The sequence below is a fragment of the Lepidochelys olivacea genome, assembly GCF_965140295.1.
Source record: "Lepidochelys olivacea isolate rLepOli2 genome assembly, chromosome: 10".
Classification (NCBI taxonomy): domain Eukaryota; kingdom Metazoa; phylum Chordata; order Testudines; family Cheloniidae; genus Lepidochelys; species Lepidochelys olivacea.
In genome coordinates, this window is record NC_140420.1 from 55,915,888 (window position 1) to 55,938,358 (window position 22,471).

Here is a 22,471-nt window from a genome sequence, read left to right on the forward strand (position 1 = left end):
GGTACTGAGGCCCTGGTACCACACAACAGGGATTCTGGAGTCCTGGTGACCATAAGATTGCTGGAAAATCAGAACTTCTGCGGTACTGTGGTGATTGGTACCTTCAGGGTCTGTCGGTGTTGACTCGCTGGTACCAAGGAGAGCTAGACATGCCTGGGGGATTCGGCGGTGTGTGTGTTAAAGATGTGTGTTTGTTTCTATTTGTTTTAAACAGGGGGGAAACTAATGGAAACCTTATAAAACTGAAAAACATTGAACATTGAATGGAAACTGTAAGAGCAGCTAACAAAACTGAATGTTAAGGTAAGAGAAAGACTGCTATTAGCTGTATCTGGCCAAGGGCAGTTGAGAAGGAACTGAGTGAGGGTGGTTCATGCATGCAATGTTAATTAGCCTCAAGGCAGAAAAAGAGAGAGGGAGAGCATATGTGTGAGCCGAACACACACTGCTACCAAAGAACTTCAATCATAGGCGCAGGGCAGACACACCTACAGTGGAGCACGCATGGGGCACTACTCGAAGAAGCAGCTAAGTTAACAAAGTATATATCTGCACTGATTATGCACACAAAATATTAAATTAAGATTTAAAACATGTTCTACATCTACTAGCAGTGCTAATTACATAATAATAAGATAATAAATACCCAGTACAATAAAAACTATTGCAGTGGAGCCTACTTACATAAATGCTTGTTCAAGAGTAAACTTTTTTTAAAAAGCCCATGAGTTAAACCAAAACACAAAGAAAAATACAGTGTTAACCCTTAGCATTAAATAAATATTTTGGAGAGGAATAATACTCTTACAAGCTTCCAGAGCATCAAATGATAACAGAAAACAGAAGCTCACAGTTGCAGAATTGTGTTTGTACAACCCCTGTATGCCAAATGCATACTCAATAACTTGGCATACACAATTGCATTAATAACCATGGTAATTACACACAAATAATGTATGCACAATTTGGAAAATCTGATTTTGAAACGTTTAAAGAATTTAACTATATATTGAAAGAGCAACAAAGTAGCCAAAATAATAGAGAGTTATTTTGGTGCAACACAGATGTCTGGTTTCTACTGCTGCTCAAATTTAGAAAGAGTTAACACAAACAGCAAAATCATTCAATTCAGTAATATCAAAACCATCTCAATCCTTTGCAAGCATAAGGAAAAAGTAATAAAATAATCTGACTTATCAACAAATCACAAGTTTGTTAATGGCTATATTACTGTCAATAAAACGTGTTTTTTTCCCTTTGCTGTCACAAACAAACAGAACCCCCAACACAGCTCCTTTGTTTCAAGTGCTCGGATTTCAATACAATATTCACATTATATATGTTATGTTAGGAAATTTTAATGTACAACACAGGACTAGAAGCGCATTTGGTTTCTGTCTAAAGTGTTGTAGCCTAAAGTCAAAAGTGTTCAAGGTTTTGCTTTAATTTGCTCTTGGCAAATAAATCCTTTTTTCCTAAGTGAATGTCCCTAAGTATATCCAATTAATGGATAGGCTCCATAAAACATTTTGGTAGCTCTTTTTGTTGAGAGAATATCTATATTCTAGATATTCATTCATACTCAATCGTCTGCTTGACAAGTTGAAATATGATAAATTATTCAGCCGAGGCTACTAATCCAAAATGGATAAAGTGAGGACTACTAAATGTTTTTTAAACTCATCAGCAAACTCGGCTTGCTGAATTATTATCTAAAGGATAAAAAATGAATACTATTCAATATTGGTTGGATATATCCTGTTTGAACATGAGAAAGCTTCATTGGTTCCCTGTACCATGCTTTAACACGATAACAAATAATACCTAATGTTTATCAGTTAAATGGAAATAAATTTCCAAAAAGAATATGTTCAAAACACTTATTTTCTTTAGTTAATAACAGCAACTTTTATGATTAATGTAATTTTAGGTCATAACCAGGGAGAGGTATGCAACGTGGTCCTTTTTACTAAAGTCCATGATTCTATAGTAAATGTGTTAAAGATGAAAACAGTCCCACATCTCTTTATTGGTTCTTTAATGAATATATGTAATGAGAACCATTCAATTCATAATTAGCATGTGGTATAACAAAGCCTCTTTTAAAATAATACTAGCAAGACATTATTTTACTTATTGGGGACATTAACTAGACCAGACAAACCAATAAAATAGCTGAAAGGTATCTTTTTAGTCTTCTTTTAAGTCTTCTTCTACGAGAATATGTAATATTCTGGGGATATTGGTGGGGATATAGCTTGAAAGTTACAAGTTCATTAATGTTCTGATGTAAAAATTTCTCTGTGTGCCCCAAACGTTTATTATTCTACACAGAAATAACAATTTCTGAGGATACCACACGAGACCTGTGTGAATGTTCAAAACAAAATTGTAAAGTAGTTGACGCCTACTGGGCTCAAGATAAGTTGCAAATTAAATTTCACTAAAATTTTGAGCAAATCTAAATTGGGTTTTTGGTTTGCATTGAATGTGAAATGTGCAACTTGCCTGATGTAAAAAAAACCTGGTGGAGGTTTTGACTCAGTTTTACTTTGAGATTTGAGCAAAACTGGACCCCAAACTCAAAGTGAAAACTCAATGGGTTCAAACCCACAACACAAAGCTACTGAAACTAGTTACACAAATGCCTAAGGAGAAAAGCGATGAGATGTACACAGTTCTTAAGTATGTTAGTTTCAAATGTTTAACATCCATTGCAGGTCAAGGAACTGCCTGACTTGACTAAGAAAGCAATATCACTTACCACAAGTGAGAGAGGCCTTTTCCATGAGACAACGCCAATCAATCCTGACAACAGCACCTGAAATCACGTGAAAAGGGTCAGCAAAGAGACACAGATTTTATACTAACACCTAAAAAAAGTAACAGTATCTTTTAAGAAAAAGAACAATACACAAACAAACTGTAAGACAAGTGATTGGTTTCCAAAAGTGCTGGGACTAGAAAGTAAATAGTACAAGATAGGCCATTGAAACAAATAATGTAGGCCATACTTACAGGATGGGGACTCTACACTGGGAAGCAGTGACTCTGAAAAATATTTGGGGGTTGTCATAAATATAAAGGGAAGGGTAAACCCCTTTGAAATCCCTCCTGGCCAGGGGAAAGCTCCTCTCACCTGTAAAGGGTTAAGAAGCTAAAGGTAACCTCGCTGGCACCTGACCAAAATGACCAATGAGGAGACAAGATACTTTCAAAAGCTGGGAGGAGGGAGAGAAACAAAGGGTCTGTGTCTGTCTGTAGTCGTCTTGGCCAGGGACAGAACAGGAATGGAGCCTTAGAACTTTTAGTAAGTAATCTAGCTAGGTATGTGTTAGATTATGATTTCTTTAAATGGCTGAGAAAAGAATTGTGCTGAATAGAATAACTATTTCTGTCTGTGTATCTTTTTGTAACTTAAGGTTTTGCCTAGAGGGGTTCTCTATGTTTTGAATATAATTACCCTGTAAGATATCTACCATCCTGATTTTACAGGGGGGATTTCTTTATTTCTATTTACTTCTATTTTTTATTAAAAGTCTTCTTGTAAAACACTGAATGCTTTTTCATTGTTCTCAGATCCAAGGGTTTGGGTCTGTGGTCACCTATGCAAATTGGTGAGGCTTTTTATCCAACATTTCCCAGGAAAGGGGGGGGTGCAAGTGTTGGGAGGATTGTTCATTGTTCTTAAGATCCAAGGGTCTGGGTCTGTAGTCACCTAGGCAAATTGGTGAGGCTTTTTACCAAACCTTGTCCAGGAAGTGGGGTGCAAGGTTTTGGGGAAGTATTTTGGGGGGAAGGACGCGTCCAAACAGCTCTTCCCCAGTAACCAGTATTAGTTTGGTGGTGGTAGCGGCCAGTCCAAGGATAACGGGGGTAATATTTTGTACCTTGGGGAAGTTTTGACCTAAGCTGGTAAAGATAAGCTTAGGAGGTTTTTCATGCAGGTCCCCACATCTGTACCCTAGAGTTCAGAGTGGGGGAGGAACCTTGACATGGTGGCACAGTGGTGGGATTAACCTGAAATCATTTGAGATCCAGTTGAGATTTTTTGAACTAGAAATACAGATTTTAAAAAGGAAATTTTTTTTTCTTTGGAAAGAAAGTCCAGAAAGCAGCTTTGAAACTGAAAGCAGCTTGGTTTCTCTCTGCTTTGTGGCCAAGCAGAGACAAAAGGGGATTATCTTGTGAATTGCAGGTTTTCTTTGCCTGGAGGCAGGGTACTTAACTCCTGCAGGGAAATTCACAGTCTTCCAACCCAGAGGTTTTTTTTTCTTTTCTTCCTAAAAGTAAATAGGGGGGGTGTGCTCTACCCATTTGACTGGAGACAAAAGTGGCAGGGGTTTCTTTAGGATTTTGATTTTTTTTTGTTTTACAAGGAGCACAGGTTTGAAAAGAAATTTTTTTTTCTTTGGGCTGGGTAAGCAGGTTTCCAAGTAGTTGGAGGTTTTTTGCTTTAATTTGGGCCCAGAGCAGAGACAAGGGAATTGTCTTTTTCTGTAGGCTGACAATCACTATCAGAGAATAGGTATTCTATTCCAGCACAGCAAAATTTTACAGCCAAGTTTTGTTTGTTTATTTCTAAACCTCGGGTGTAAAGTTAGTTAAAAACAGAGAAGTTAGAATGGCCAAATCCTCAGCTCGACTACAGCTGGAATTAGCCAAATTTCAGGCTGAGGAAAAACAAAGGGAACATGAAAGACAGATAGAACTCATGCAGCTGAAGAAGGAACAAGAAAGGGAGGCAGAACAACACCAAGAGGCTGCCCACAAGAGGGAAATGGAGGCAAGGAAGCATGTGGAGGAGGAGAGGGAAAAAGAGAGGAAGCATGTGGAGGAGGAGAAGGAAAAAGAGAGGAAGCATGTGGAGGAGATGGAGAGGAGCTTTCCCCTGGCCAGGAGGGATTTCAAAGGGGTTTACCCTTCCCTTTATATTTATGACAGGGGTCATAGTGAATAATCAGCTGAAGGTGAGCTCCCAGGCGGATGCTATGGCCAAAGGAACTAATGTGATCTTAGGATGCATAGACAAGGGAATCTCGAGTAGGAGGTTATTTTATCTCTGTATTTGGCACTGGCGTGACTGCTGCTGGAATACTGTATCCAGTTTTGGGGCTAACAATTCAAGAATGATGTTGATAAATTGGAGAGGGTTCAGAGAAGAGCCATGAGAATGATTAAAGGATTAGAAAACATTTCTTACAGTGATAGTCTCAAAAAGTTCAATCTATTTAGCTTAGCAAAGAGAAGGTTAAGGGTTTATTTGATTACAGTCTCTAAGTAGCTATATGGGAACAGATATTTAATAATGAGCTCTTCAACTTAGCAGCAAATGGTTTAACACAATGCAGTGGCTGGAAGTTAAAGCTAGACAAATTCAGACTGGAAATAAGAGGTAATTTTTTTTATTGTTTTAAACCAGTGAGAGTAATTAACCTTTGGAACAATTTGTCAAGGGTAATGGTGGATTTGCCATCACTGACAATTTTGAAATCAATATTTAATGTTTTCTAAAAGATACGCTCTAAGAATTATTTTGGTTGAAGTTCTATGGCCTGTGCTGTACAGGAGGTCAGACTAGATGATCATAATAGTCCCTTTTGGCCTTGGAATCTATGAAATCTCTATTTTCTATTTTCAACATGGATAAAAACACATGGTACTGTAAATCTCTCAGCCTCTCCCCCTACCCCACCCAGGTTTCTATAGAGATTTCAATCTGATTTCCAGATCAAAATGGTTCTAAAAGTTCAGAATAAGTCTCAGACCCATTTTCACCATTCACTAGTAAGTCACACGACCTGATGTGCTGTATGGTTTATTTTAGTTAATATTTTCTGTAACAACATTAACTGAAAGAAAACTTTCAGAGAGATTTTTTGCACTACCAGAATGGTTATGCATGGTCCTCCATTGCAATTTAATAGATAAACAGTTGGTGAAAATTCGCACAAACATATTGTAAAAATAAAACCTAACTTTTCCTACCATTTATTTGCTATGTGCATTAGTGCCCGTCAAAAACCTCTGTCTCTGCAATCTAAAATGTCTAATAGCTCATAATGTGTAGCCAGCCATACCACTTCAAATACACACACACACACCCTCGTCTTAATGTGCAATATTATGCCATTACTTATTTGTAATTATGAAAGACTTTTGTTGCAACAGGAAAAAATGTGTTCTACAGGATATCTTCTAAATTATTCAGGCGATTGACAGATCTTAGGCAGTGATATGACAGATGAGTGACCATCTAAGGGTTATGCAGGGAGCCTTCATCACATAACTGAGCGACATGTTTTATAGAGCGTATCATCAGAATTTGGAAATACTCAGATGGGCCAAATTTTACAGCTCTTGCTCCAGCAAAACTGAATCATTGAGAGTTTTACTCAAATATGGACTGCTTAGTTTCCAAGTAGAAGTGTGGTACCCACACCAAGATTCATCCATGCAAACCAAACTGGGCTCTGAGAGTTAAGCATGTGCTTTCCTTCTCACACAAAATCTATAGTAATAAAAATGGTGAAGGCTCAATTATACTCTCATTTACAATGTTGTAATCCTTTTATAGCAGGGAAAAACGGGACACAGAAAGAAGTCACTATCCCGGTAGGAACAGCATAGCAGCAGCAGACACGGCGAGAGCAGGCACTGAATGCTCTATGCTCTGCCCTCTCACCTCTACTTAGGCCTGGTCTACACTAGGGGGTGGGGGCAAGCTAAGTCGGTCTAAGTTACGCAACTTCAACTACGAAAATAGCGTAGCTGAAGCTGACATACTTAGAGCTACTTACTGCAGTGTCTTCATTGCAGTAGGTCGACTGCTGACGCTCCCCTGGCGACTCCGCCTACCCTTCTCGCTCCAGTGAAGTACCAGAGTCAACAGGAGCGCGCTTGGCAGTTGATTTATCGCATCTTCACTAGACACAATAAATTGACCCTCGCTAGATCAATTGCTCCGGAGGTAAGTGTAGACATGCCCAAAGACCATCTAGCCAGGAGGGCTGATACAGTGCACAAAGGCCCAGTGACTTCTAGCTCCTCCACAGTACCCTTATGGCAGCTGCCTCAGGACCATTCTCCCATGGATGGCAAATCCCCCAGGAGCCTCAAAAGGGGACATCTTACATAGCTGGAGCACCCTGCTGATATAGAGCAATGACATCATGTAATATTCAGTAGTTCACTGACACTACCAGAATTAATATGCTTTGGACTCTTTAGGATTACTTGCGCTATGCTTTATAACTTCTGCCATGTAAAAGGAAGCTGAGGACTAAATAAAAAAATTGGCCAAGGGGAGAGGGAGAGATGAAAGAAGAGAGCGTGTATATGTATGTGTAAATGAGAGAGAGATATTTGGTTCAAATTAAAAACCAGTTAAAAACCAAACAGGAACAGGTAGAAAAAGACAAGGGAGTAATCAAAAAGTAATGCATGCTGATAGAGAAAGAATATGTGGTATAAGGATGATGATTTCACATGAGTTTGAGACAGCTGCATTAGTCACTCCTCACCATCATGCATATGTAAATACTACATATTACAAAAACAAAAAATAAAACCCAAAAACTTGTTTAAAATAGTTTTAAAGTATTTTATTGGGTCTAGCTCTCCATATCCCTCAGGCTTCAGACACAGGTGAGAATTACAATGAATTCAACTGGTTTCAGAGTAGCAGCCGTGTTAGTCTGTAATTGCAAAAAGAAAAGGAGTACTTGTGGCACCTTAGAGACTAACAAATTTATTTGAGCATATAAGCTTTCGTGAGCTACAGCTCACTTCATAGGATGCATTCAGTGGAAAATACAGTGGAGAGATTTATATACATAGAGAACATGAAACAATGGGTGTTACCATGCCCACTGTAACCAGAGTGATCACTTAAGGTGAGCTATTACCAGCAGGAGAGCAGGGGGCGGGGGAGGGAGCGGAACCTTTTGTAGTGATAATCAAGGTGCGCCATTTCCAGCATTTGACAAGAACGTCTGAGGAACCATGGGGGGGGGGGACATGAGGAAATAGTTTTACTTTGTGCAATGACCCATCCACACATCTTCAACAAAAAAACTTCAAAAACAGACTCCAACGAGAGACTGCTAAATTGGAATTAATTTGCAAACTGGACACAATTAACTTAGGCTTGAATAGAGACTGGGAGTGGATGGGTCATTACACAAAGTAAAACTGTTTCCCCATGTTTATTTTCCCACCCCATCCCCGCTGTTCCTCAGACGTTCTTGTCAACTGCTGGAAGTGGCCCACCTTGATTATCACTACAAAAGATTCCCCCTCTCCCCCGCTGGTAATAGCTCACCTTAAGTGATCACTCTCGTTACAGTGTGTATGGTAACACCCATTGTTTCATGTTCTCTATGTATATAAATCTCGCCACCGTATTTTCCAATGCATCCAATGAAGTGGGTTTTAGCCCACGAAAGCTTATGCTCAAATAAATTTGTTAGTCTCTAAGGTGCCACTAGTACTCCTGTTCTTTTCATGAATTCAACTGTATAAGATTAAGAGCTAGAAAACGATATAATTAAAGACTATCAGAATGCATACACACTAGGAGGCAGCCTGGGTAACCTACATTTGGCATTTCCTAACTTTTGACAGGTTGACCTTGCGAACTAAGTGTCCTTTTAAACTTTTTTAAAAATGTAATTATATATAATAATGGGTGAAATTCTGACCTCACTGAAGTCAACGGCAAAACTTCCATTGACTTCAACAGGGTTAGGATTTCATTCTATTCATTTCTCCAAACAAACAAAAAACCAACCAACTAACTAAAAACAGTTAAGATTGTTCAACTGAACACACACAACCAGGCGACCCACACCCCCCTACACACACACCCCTGAAATAAAAACTAAAACAAAGAAGCAAAACAACAACTCTAAGTTAAAGTTTCATCCAACCCTTGCAACATAAAACCGTGATTTCTTCCTCTCCGCATTACATCTCCTCATTTATATCCACTTCTCCCAACACATAAGCCTCCTCCCTGTTACTCCACATAGAACTTTGGGGGTAAAATCCTTGAGATCTGGACTGAATTGACTAATTCCAGTGGTGTCCTAAGGATACAGTATTCTCCCTGTCAGGCATTTGAGGAAGAAGTGGTTTGAGAGATATAAGTAGCCATACACAGAGTTATTAACATTGGTTAATTTTGTTATACTACATAGGCAATTCAATATGTATTAGTGGATAGTAATTTTGTATTGCATTTTTCAATTATCATAAAGCATATAGAGATAAAGATAGGCATATCAAGAAATCTAAATAAATTAAAGTTTATTTTAGTCCAAATTCAACCCTCAGACATGCAAATACAGCAACACTTAGTCAGTGGGAACTGAATGCTTATATATGAAAACAAAATTTGGTCCAGAAATTTAGGTTTAAAACTTATAATAAATACATTAAAATATAATACAACTTGCTCATCCTATCTGTGATTGAAACCCAATTTTTATATCAACAAGCACCAGATAAGCTCCTACTATAAATGTATGGCTGATGGACTTGCTACTTAACAAATAATGCTGCAGAATTATGACATGAAAAATATTTGTATCTGCTCTATGAGCTCACTGAAGTCAGGTGTTTTAGTGTGTTTTTTACACTACAAAACATTAATTTCATAGTCTGGAGCAATACATTTTAGCAATAACTAGATTTGATGGCATTTAAGTTTGCTGAAAATTGTATTCAAGAAAAGTGCACACTGGAAAAGACATCTTTTTTGTATTTCGATTAGAACCTGTAAATGCATAAATTTTAAGATATTTTTCATTGTGAGACTTCAGTGTTAGCATCAGAGGAAAATACATACACAGGGGAAAACCCATGAAAGCATACTAAAAAGTAAATTGAAATCAGCTTATGGATTCTGACACTAAAGCCAATATGCAGATAATATCAAGCATTGTTGTGTGTAGCTTGGATTCTACAATGTTTCCCATGTCATATATGCTAGACGTCTCTTATTACTGGAATTTTACTATAGTACTACATTTTTCTGAAAGTTGGCAAAGGCAGAGAAAAGGAATTTTTTTTTGCAGTTAATTAAATTTGTTCACATAGCTAGGATAGCCTATTATTACTATTATGATAAGTGTCCCTGGATTGATAATCCTGTAATGCAGAACTGCACTCAGGAAGGTAAAATGACAGGATTAGCAAATTCAATTTCAGGTTAGACAGCAACACGCTTTCAATAAAACAAATGGGCTGACTGAAACAGTAAGGTAATTAAAAAAAACCTTAGGAAAAATAACAAGGTAAGTATTGGTATAAAACACACACACAAAACCACTATTTCTCAAACCTAATACAAGTGAGTAATTTCAAAAGGTGATTTGTTATATTGTAATTCCTATGAGTAGAAATTCATTTGTACAATGTTTAATTGTCTTCAACAATTCTCTGCTTTATTTCTATTTACCATATACTTCCCACTCTGTAAGTCAGCACCTACCTGCCACATTTAGGGCATTGCAGAAAGAGGAAGGGAGCAGTTCCTCTGGTTTTCTGAACTGCAGTTGTGCCTGGCCTTTACATAGGCCTGCAAGGTATGTCTGAATGGGAATTTCCTTCCACCCTCCCTGCTTGTGCACGACGTAAGGGCCAAGCACAATCTGGCCTGTTATAAAAAGTCCCCTCCACCGATACTTTATGCTACAACAATGTCTTTAATGACAGGTTTCAGAGTAACAGCCGTGTTAGTCTGTCTTTGCAAAAAGAAAAGGAGTACTTGTGGCACCTTAGAGACTAACCAATTTATTTGAGCATGAGCTTTCGTGAGCTACAGCTCACTTCATCGGATGCATACCGTGGAAACTGCAGTAGACATTATATACACACAGAGACCATGAAACAATACCCCCTCCCACCCCACTGTCCTGCTGGTATCCAATTTATTTGAGCATGAGCTTTCGTGAGCTAAGTCTTTAATGTTACCATTGTACAGTTCACAAGCAGCAACTGTAATTCTGATAATTACAGATTATTTCTCATTTTTTTTACTCCACAAAACTCTAAATCTATTTAATCACTGACTTCACTGAAGTAACATCAAGGGTAAATTTGGGTCATTACTTATGTGCATTCTTTACTATGTAAACAGAGACTATGTGAAAAGTTACCTCCAATGGCAAGAGCCATCAGCACTTTAAGCCATAGTGATCATAACCATTTAGTTATAAAAGTAGACTCCAGAGAGCATATTATGGATAACTCACTGGATTTCATTAAGGAAGTAACAGACTTCAAATAGAAAGTAATTTTTCCCCCTCTCTTCCTTACACCCAGTTTTTCAGGAGCAAGCATTGTAAAATACTGCTGTTCAGCATCTTCTGTCTTTAGTATTTTCTTTCATTTTCATATTATATGAATACCAAATCCATTTTGGACAAAGTAAATAGAAATAAACAGGTTAAATATTATATATACAAAAACTCTAGCATTTGAAAGTGAGGAAATATGTGATTTTCAATTGCTCATGCAACCTTAATTCATCCTTCATGTGAGTTTAGCCTGAGCCCTGAATGAGACAAGGATCAAGTGGAAAAAATAGTTTGCGCTCATGTAATTAAGGTCATACGTCTGCAGAAAGGGGGAGAATTAAAGTTGTGTGGACAAACATAATTCCAGCATTTTGTTATTTTCTAGTGCTTGACTTTATAACCTAAATAACGTTCAATTTTATAGTTTGTACATGTTATTTCCTAGCTATTTTTAAAGGGACAAAACAAATTCTATTTTGTACAATTGTAACAAATTCCCTCATCATACAGCATCAACAGGGTTTGAACTCTGAACCTCAAGCACCACAGCACAGATTTCTAACACATGAGCTACAGAACTAACTATATTAACTAGCACAGGAGAAAATGGATCCCAGAGTTGGGAGAAGGACTGCAATGGCATCTGTTGCATACAAAGGGTGGTCATGGGGGAGCCCAATCCAGCTCATTCTCTTCCCTACCATGAGAGGTGGGAAGCTCCAGTACCTTGAGCTGAGTGCATTAGGTTTTAGTGGAAGCCTTAACTGGGCTCTCTCCCTGATTACCGTCATCTCCCAGAAGTTGGGGGGCCTCCTGGCCCATGTTATGCCAACAAGGACACTAAGGCTGTGTGTTGGGGAGAGGGGTTTTGGGGGAGCCTGGCTTGGTTCTTTCTCAGCCCTCTCAAGAGATGGGGGAGCTGATGTCCCCAGGCAGAAATGAGAAACTGGGATTTGAGGAGGGGGCAAGCACGTTGTCAAGAGACCTCTTCCCACTACAGCTACTCTGGCAGCTCCCAGGCATTCCCAACATAATGCCTCCTGAAATTACTGATACTTGATGGTAGTGCAGGCTGGGCTTTAAGAACAGTCAAAGTGAGGAGTCCAGTGGTACCTTAAAGACTATGGTACCTTAAAGGTACCTTAAGAAGTGGGGTTTTTACCCACGAAAGCTTATGCCCAAATATCTGTTAATTTTAAGGTGCCACCGGACTCCTCACTGTTTTTGTGGATACAGACTAACACGGCTACCCCCTGATACTAGAACAGTCAGTGACATTAGCAAGCTGCCAAAATTTTTCTCTCTTCAAAGTGTTAGGCAACTAAATATATGGGTTACTAGCAGTCCTCCTTTCGAGAGATATTAAAGAGAGATGTGGCTAAAACCAGGGGACACAGTTTATGGACAGGAAAACTCTTCCTCTCACACAGCTGGACAGGAGGTACTGATATGCTGCAATGCGAAACTAATGCTAGTCACAAGCCACTTTACTCCTGATCAGGAGTGCAACAAATCACACTTTAAAGTGCCCATAGCTAACCCTGCTCTGGCCTGCTTGACTCCCTTTGAAAAAAGATTTATTTCAGTTTATTCAACAGCTAATGACCACCATCCTATGCTATGGGTGCCATGCCATGATTCAGTCAACATTATTACAAAAACTCAGATTGACATCTCTTTCCATAAAAAACTTTAAAATTCACCCCCCCAAAAGAGGGAGGATAACCTCACATGACCATCCTTTCAACCGCTATGTCTACAATGGCACTTTTGTGGTTAAAACCTTTGTTGCTCATGGGTGTGTAAACCATCCTGAACGACAAAAGTTTTAGCGACGAAAAGTGCTGGTGTGGACAGCACTTCGTTGGTGGGAGCCATGCTCTGGTGATGAAGCTACCACCCGTCATTGGAGGTGGTTTTATTTTGTCGCCGGGAGAGAAAAAAGAGCAGCTACACAGCTTACAATGGCGCAGCTGCAGGAGCACAACCGCAGCGTTGTAAGGTGAGCAGTGTAGACATAGCAGTCTCCCATTTTCTTCAAATGCCCTAGAGAACAAACAGACTTGCATGTCCCAAAGGGTGCAAAGGACTGGAAAAAGGTAAATATAGTGCCAATTTATAGAAAGGAGAATACGGACAATCTGGGGAATTCCAGACCAGTCAGTGTAACTTCAGTACCTGAAAAGATAATTGAGCAAATAATTAAGCAATCAATTTGCAAACACTTAGAACATAGTAAGGAAATAAGTAATAAGAAATTATTTTGTCAAGAACAAATCATGTCAAACCAACAGCTTTCTTTGACAGGATAACAAGCCCTGTGAATAGGGAGGAAGTGGTAGATGTGATATATCTTGACTTTAATAAACCTGTCTTATTTAATAATACTGTCTTGCTTGACCTTCTCATAAATAAACTAAGGAAATACAACCTAGATTGAGCTTCTAGAAGGTTGGTGCATAACTGGCTGGAAAATCATTCCCAGAGAGTAGTTATCAATAGTTATCAGTTGTTCACAGTCCAACTGGAAGGGTACCACAGGGATCAATTCTGGGTCCATCTCTGTTCAATATCTTTATCAATGATTTAGATAATGGCGTAGAGAGTACACTTATAAAGTTTGTGGATAATACCAAGCTTGAGGGGTTGCACGTGCTTTAGAGCAGTGGTTCTCAAAGCCGGTCCGCCGCTTGTTCAGGGAAAGCCCCTGGCGGGCTGGACCGGTTTGTTTACCTGCTGCGTCCACATGTTCGGCCGATCGCAGCTCCCACAGGCCATGGTTCGCTGCTCCAGGCCAATGCGGGCTGCGGGAAGGGCAGCCAGCACGTCCCTTGGCCTGCACCACAGATAAACAAACCGGTCCAGCCTGCCAGGGGCTTTCCCTGAACAAACGGCAGACCAGCTTTGAGAACCACTGCTTTAGAGGGTAGGATTAAAATTCAAAATGATCTGAACAAACTGGAAAAATGGTCTGAAGTAAATAGGATGATATTCAATAAGGACAAATGCAAAGTACTCCACTTAAGAAGGAACAATCAGTTGCACACATAGAAAATGGGAAATGACTGCCTAGGAAGAAGTACTGCAGAAAAGGACCTGGGGATCATAGTGGACCACAAGCTAAATATGAGTCAACAGTGTAATACTGTTGCAAAAAACAAACATGATTCTGGGATGTATTAGCAGGAGTGTTGTAAACAAGACATGAGAATTAATTCTTCCCCTCTACTCCGCACTGATTAGGCCTCAACTGGAGTATTGTATTCAGTTCTGGGTGCCACATTTCAGGAAGGATGTGGACAAATTGGAGAGAATCCAGAGAAGAGCGACAAAAATGATGAAAGGTCTAGAAAACATGACCTATGAGGGAAGATTGAAAAAATTAGGTTTGTTTAGTCTGGAAAAGAGAAGACTGAGGGGGGACACGATAACAGTTTTCAAGTACATAAAAGGTTGTTACAAGGAAGAAGGAGAAAATGTGTTTTTCTCAACCTCTGAGGATAGGACAAGAAGCAACGGGCTTAAATTGCAGCAAGGGAGGTTTAGGTTGGACATTAGGAAAAACTTCCTGTCAGGGCAGCTAAACGCTAGAATAAATTGCCTAGGGAGATGGTGGTATCTCTGTCATTGGAGATTTTTAAGAGCAGGTTAGACAAACACCTGTCAGGGATGGTCTATCAGTGATGCTCAAGCAGGAGCACATGTCCCCCTGTGGGTATGCAGAGGTCTCCCAGGAGGGACATCTAGATATCTGCCCAGTTTTACAACAGGCTACATAAAAAGCACTAGTGTAGTCAGTACAAACTAAAATGTCATATAGACAATGACTTGTTTATACTACTCTATATACTATCCACTGAAATGTAAGTACAATATTTATATCCCAATTGATTTATTTTATAATTTTATGGTAAAAATGAGAAAGTAAGCAGTTTTTCAGTATTAGTGTGCTGTGACCCTTTTTTATTTTTACGTCTTATTTTGTAAGCAGGTTGTTTTTAAGTGAGGGGAAACTTGTGGTTATGCGAGACAAATCAGACTCCTGAAAGGGGTACAATAGTCTGTAAAGGTTGAGAGGCACTGCTCTAGATGATACTTAGTGCTGCCTTGAGTGCAGGGGACTCTCAAGGTCCCTTCCAGTCCTAAACTTCTATTATTCTATGATCACATGACCATCCCTTCAATGTCAACCATTTTCTTCAAAAGCCTTAGAGAACAAACAGGCTTTACAGCATGTCTCAAAGGCTAACGGTGCAAGAGAAAGCAAGGAAATATGCCAGAGTTAAGAGAATTCTAGTGTTATCACTTCTACGAATTGCAACTGTGGTAGTATGGCATAGGGACAGATGCAGTCTCTCAGAACCAGAACTAGATCAGGCTCCCATTCACTTCAATGTGAGTTGGCTCAGATCCTCATATAGGTGCTTTGGGGCCAGACTAGGGCTCAAAACCAACACCTTGAATTCCTCCTGGAAGGAAACCCACATCAGGGAACATATATTCAATCCCACTTAGAGCCCACTACAATAGTCTAATCTCCATGTGACAAAGGCATGGACAAATATAGTAAGATCCTTGTACCTATAAGGAACGAGTGTGTTTGCCTAACCAAACAAACTTTGGAAAGGGGCTTCTAGCCATGGATGCTATTTTGTCATCTAACACCAAGCCTCAATCCAACCAGACCACAAATTACAAGCCTCTTTTACAAATGGCAGCCATACTACTTCAAACAGAATTGCTAATTCTTCCTGCATATTTTCATCAAACTAGTAACTTTACTGCTGTGTCTTATCTGGATTGAGCTTCAGCCAGATAGCTGTCACCCAGCCTCCAATTACCAGTAGACCCCTAGTCATCCAACTCCTCACATCATAGAATATCAGGGTTGGAAGGGACCTCAGGAGATCATCTAGTCCAACCCCCTGCTCAAAGCAGGACCAATCCCCAATTTTTGCCCCAGATACCTAAATGGCCCCCTCAAGGATCGAACTCACAACCCTGGGTTTAGCAGGCCAATGCTCAAACCACTGAGCTATCCCTCCCCCCATCAGTGGGACTACTTAAGATTCAGACACAGTTATGTGTCCTCAGCATACTGAAGACAAAGTATCCCTTGGCTCTTCACAAACCTTCCCTGTAAATTCATATACATTTTGAACAAGAGGTTGGAAACTGAATCCTGATGTCAATGGGAGTTTGGCCTACATAAAGATATGGCACTATTTCATATTGCATGTTATAGAATATTTGAAAAGGCTCTGCTCATTATTGTCCAAGTCTGGTCTCCCCATCCAGAAGAATGAAAAGATGTAAATGCAGGAAAACCTCTGATGTTCTCATGTCTAGATCATGCAAACCATGGAAAGGGAGGGTGCTCCATAGCAGGTCTCTGCAGCAGCAGAAAGTAGAGTAGGTGAGGGATAAAACCTGCGGGACCCATAAGCTAAAGTGCTTATTATGCCATTATGTGGATATGTGGGCCAAAATCCTGGCAGACGGGAACATAGGGAGCCTATAACTTGTAGTACCGGCTTCATCTATGTTCTGTAAAATGGGTTGAGAGGATTTATTGTTTCCTGACTCTTACATAATTCCTCCTCCACCCCTCTCTCACACACACTCGACCCCTCTCCCACCCACCACAGGGTTCCAACATGGGACCATGATTTGGAGCTCTATGTAGTATAAAGACATTAACTATTAAGAATCAGCAATTTGTTAATGCACCTAATATACGCTGCAGTAATTTTCCATATTTGTTTCTCTCGTTGTATTTAACATGTAAAACCATGAATATTTACTAAAAAAGGGACACCAGCAACTCATTAGGCCTGCCTTCAAACCATAAGAATGTGAGGGAAATGCCCTCTATTTTCCACATTTTAAAAAATCAATTATTCCATCATTCAAAAAAATTTCAAGCTCTTATTTTGATATAAAATATCAACACAGAGTTTGAGAGTTTCCTTTAACAAAACACTCTTCCCCCAGCAGCATATTCTGCAGACTGAAATGATGGTCTGCAGTAATGGTGCTGATTCACAGACAGAAAACTAACAGACGACATCCATACTAGCTTCTTCTGCATTAGAAATACAGCAACGTACACTGACTACAAATGCCTCTCAGTGTGCATATGAAATACCCATCATCATTAGTGCAAGTTGTGCTCATGCATGGACAGGAGAAATTTACTTTAATGCTTGCATACTGAAGCAAGACAAAATCAGTAGAAGGTAAATTTATTTTCAAGTCAAGGAACTGCAGACAATGGGGAACAACCACAAGGAGAAATTATTTTTTAAAAAGGCCATTGACAGTATCCTTTTAAGATTTGCAGTTCTCTGCAGTCAATCAAATTAAGTGGTCTCTACAAATTCAAAATGTTACGTTTAGGATATGGAGCAGATCAGGTGATTTAGGGTTTCAAATTTGACAATAGACAGCTTTTTCCCCCCAAACTTTCTACATAATGCATTCTAAACAGAACACATTTTCTGATCCTTCTTTTTTTTTGTAAATTTCCTCTTTGAACAATAAAAATAATGTACTTGTTGATACAGAACATTAATTCAATTAAATGCAATGAAAAAGCTATCAAAATATAATTATGCAAACTAATTTACAGAACTGTATGGTCTTAAAATACTGGAATTATAATATGAGCTGAACTTGTGTGGTATACAAATTGAACATTTATATCGATACAAGTGTGGATAATTCCATGTATCTGATTGTTATAAACAGTATATTAGTGACAAGAAGCCCCATACACAAGAAAGCCCTTCACAGATTCCGCTACCTACTCATATCCCTAGTTTCCGACGTTATATACTGAGATGATCTGCTTCTTTTCTGCACATATGACAGTTCCCTAATTTCTCAGCTTCTAAAAGCCTGAGAGTAAACCTATATGTGACAGATTCAGTTAACGTTAAAATCATCAGTATACACTGTTTTAAAGTATAGTTAATTGCAGAAACTCACCCCATTCTAGGATTTTAAACATACTTAGTAAAGCATAAACATTTATAATTAGCATTACTATTTATCCTGCGATATAACCACCATCACTAGCATGACACATTGTATATTACTGCATTTATTTCCAACCAAAATATATAAGAGTATGCATATTTTCAAACTACATCGTTTTGAGAGAGAGACTGTCAATTTCTGAACTCATACTCAGAGGGCCAAATTCTTTTGCTGCAAGAATCCAACTAAGTCCTGCAGGGTCGAATCAAGCCCAAATGCACAATGATCATAGGGAAAACGTTTGCTCAGTATTAGCAATAAATAAAATAGAAAACCAAATGGCTTTAAATAAAGAGATTATATTTAAACTATTGTGCTATCCTCTCACTTTAGGTATTTAAAGTATGGCCAAGTAGACAAACATCGGCCTGTATAATTTATGAAGCAGCAACAATCAATCATTTAATTTTACAGTACAATAGGTACCCTTATGTCATTAGTGCATGCACCCAGAGCAATATTTCAAATATTTATATTTATAAATATTTCAATATTTATTTCAAAGCAATAAAAAACAACAGGTAGCAACATAGCCAACTAACTGAAAGCACAACTAAATATATAGAATCTTAATTGAGATTCAAAAACTACAAGGGGTTCTGCACTTTAAATCCATTAATAGATAGAGAATGCAACAGGCAAAAAGCCTAATGTACAAGGCCCAGCAACAAAACAGGAAGTCAAAGCAGAACAATTTTTCAGTAGTCTCCATTGAAATTGAGCATAAAGATTCCTCAAGAATATTTGGCACCAGCAAATCACTTCTGTTCAGTACTTTGCTTTATGCCTTACAGTAAGTCTATAAAAATTGTAAAATCTACCAAAGTGACAAACCAGCAATCAGCACTGTCTAGCCAGACTTTAAGCGATATGATGAACCATTTTGACCAGATTATAACTTCTGCTGCTAAGATTAATCAAATATGTAAACAACTATTGAAACAGGAACACCTCTTATTAAAGAGCAGTAGTTACAACTACCAACTCCAGCAGAAATCCAGAGTTTGGACCAAAGTCTCCTCATCCTGACTAAAAACAGAATGCCAGAAACATTACTAAAAATGGCAATAAAAATTTTTAATAAGATTGAAAATGCACTTCTGACAAGACAGCCTCAAATTAAAAACACCACCATGATTTTTATCTCAGGTGCCTGGGAGAGCATTTAAACCTTTATAAGCTTACATTAAGAAAAGCACCGTAAATGCTTATAGCTTGATTACAGGATATATAAAGATAAAAATGCCAGAGTACTGTCTAAATTATAATCTCCACTTTACTACGATCAGTTGTGAATTACAGGTCTTAATTTTGCTGTCTTAATTTTGGAGTCTTATTATACAGGTATAAATCTTTAAAATATATCATTTTCTTTGGTATGTTTTCTTCAGAAAGCAAGGTGGTTTTTTTTAGAGGCACTGTCAGGTTAAAAATATTATTTAACAACAAACAAAACAAATTTCTTCTCTTTTCTCACTAAGACCACTTTAGTTGCTTAAAACTGAAGGGATTATAAATGTTTAATTTATTTGTCACTGTGTTGTTTGTCACTTTGAGCATTTCTTTCACTGTCCACCAATGAAAATAGATTAATCAGCGTCTAGTCAATTTCACTATACTACAGGGTTTGCACTGCAAAATGCTACAGGAGTCTCTGGATAAAATATTGGACTCTGGAAAATAATTGGAAGCTCTCTTTTAAATTGGTCTTGAAACCTTAATTAGAAGCCAAGTTTGACCTGGCAGTATTCCTTCAAAATATTTTTCTGGCTTGAACTGGGTAAATAGCTGTTTGCCAATACAAAACTCATGGTTCTCTTGAGATAAAACAACATAGCCACCCTTTGTAAAATCTAAACAATTACGCTTTATCTGCACATCTTTGGGGGGGAAGGAACAAAATTAGGGGAGAACAATCTCTTGGATGAGATGGAAATCAGTAAATACATTTAGAAACAAATCAAGGGACTGTGATCTAAACTCTCTTATCTTTGTGAAATATTGTTTAAGAGGCTGATGGAACAGAATCAGCATTCACTGGTTCATCTTAGAGGAACAATGGTAACTGAAGAGAAACCTCCTGACAGGTTAGCATTTTAAGGGAAAGAGAACCCAAGGACACTGAAGGCAGCTTAAACAGAATTTAACCGCTCTGAGAGAAAGGTTCAAAACGCTGCCCTAGAAAATTATTATTTCCAAGAGGCAAGGGATAGTCCGATTTTGCAGATGGTTTTTAAGAACCAGAGCACAAAGTCTTCACATCCTTTTGAGTTGGGTGGGCCAAGAACATTTTACACCTATGCGCCTATCTCAGTGTAGCCCAAGGTCCAGTGTGCTTCAACAGCAGCCCTGTGAACTACAAGTTGTGGACTACAAACTGTGGCATGTTCGGACAACTTCCTGTTTCCTGCCAGTGTGTACCCTCTGCCCCTCCCCCAGCAGGAGGTCTCAGCACTGACTGAGCTGGGAGCACATAGCAGGCAGGCAGGCAGGCAGAGAGGAGACTGCTGGACTGTAATCCTCCTGTTCTACGTTCTATACAGAATAAAGCCTTGTTCCTGGTGGCTTGGCTGAGTGGGTCTGGTCTGAGGTGAACACATACTGATACACAATGCAGAGCACAGCACACAAAGGAGCCTCAGGCCCAGTTTCCCAAAGTTGGGTAAAAAGTCATAAGTCAGGCTTCCCCTATCTTGAACAACCTCATACGGGGCCAGTGAACAGGAGAGGGGGCTACATCATAGTATAGAGTACTATGTTGTTTGGTTGTTCTAATGTAAGTGTTGGTTGCTATCAATAAACCTGCAAACGGTCTTGTCTTTAGTTATCTCCCACCATATCACCACCTACTTTGGGCTGGAATGCCTCACCTATCTGTCCAAAATTTGAAACTTGTTGGGAACATGGTGTTTGTAGTAATAGGCTTTCACTTCTGCAACTCACTCCCCTCCAGAAATATACCTGAACCCAGCCTGGCACAATGCATCTTTTTGCCAAGCCTTCCACTAAATCCAAATTCTTGAACTTCTATATCATTAGCCCTCTGGTGGTTTGGTTCCCTTCCTCTTAAATTGATCTATGGTAGTTCAGTGCTCTGTGGGGAAGTAATGGAGTATATGTTCCCTTTTTCAGATGTCATTTCTAGCAACTCTAGATGCTATAAAGCATATCCTGGTAACAGAGATGCCAGCTCTACCACAGACTTCCTGTGTTATTTTGGGAAACTCATGAACCCCTCTGAGACCTGGTTTCTCTGTAGTGCAGTAGGATCTCCACATATGTCCTGGCAATGATGGAAGACACCTCAAAGAGTAACAAAGATGGGAATAAACATCTCTAACAGAGAAGGAAGAGAACACCAGTTGCACTGACCATTGCTACTGACAGCAACTAGTCTGGACTGGCCATTGCTACTGGCAGCCACTAGTCTCCTGAGCCACTGAGCAGCTTGAGATCTATAAACCTATTACTATAGATAATGATTTTGAGCCTTCACAGTGAAAGGCAGAGACATGACATTAGTAGATTGTACTGCTTTATCTAATTTTTTGGCCATAATCAAGATCTTTTGGACAAACAAAATGAACTGGTTGAGAATTATCCCGCTAAGTACAAAAAAAAATCCAGAGGGCAAGAAGCGAGAGAAGGCACTCCTGTTGTTTTCACCCTATGAGGCAGAACAAAAAATAGGTCACTCAAGAGAGATGCAGCAGTGCCTTGATACATGCCAAAACATTCTACAATTCCATTGGTGCTCTTTATTGTTTTGAGTGGAACCAGAATTATATGCCTTAAATCAGAGAAACAGGAGAGCACCAAGAATAAAGTCCCACAGGACTTCACAGTTTAAATAGTGTCAGAAATATAGCAATGGTATCCGTTCTTTTTACAAAATTGCTTAGGATGTTCATGTAAGATCAACCCAATCCCATGATCTAAAGAAAAAAGCAGACAACTAGCCTTCCATCAGGAGCAGGGGAAAGCTCCTTGTTCACAGTTATACAAAAGTAACCCAAAAAAAGTTGGTCTCTGTACTATGATGCAATGAACCCTATCCTAGAAATTATCCAATATATCACCATCATTTAAATGTACTTGCTATAGTCTTGCCACAACTCCTTCTAACT

The 22,471-nt window shown here is 39.0% G+C and overlaps 1 protein-coding gene across 4 annotated transcripts in view; it reads right to left on the minus strand.

The window, feature by feature from the left end:
* ENTREP2 (endosomal transmembrane epsin interactor 2) overlaps positions 1-22,471 on the minus strand; it is a 381,215-nt gene that overhangs the window by 249,732 nt on the left and 109,012 nt on the right. For all 4 annotated transcript variants that reach the window (XM_084642441.1, XM_084642439.1, XM_084642440.1 and 1 more), the window contains exon 2: positions 2,765-2,821. In XM_084642441.1, the coding sequence (XP_084498567.1) occupies positions 2,765-2,821 (57 nt within the window). The remainder of the gene's footprint in view (positions 1-2,764; positions 2,822-22,471) is intronic.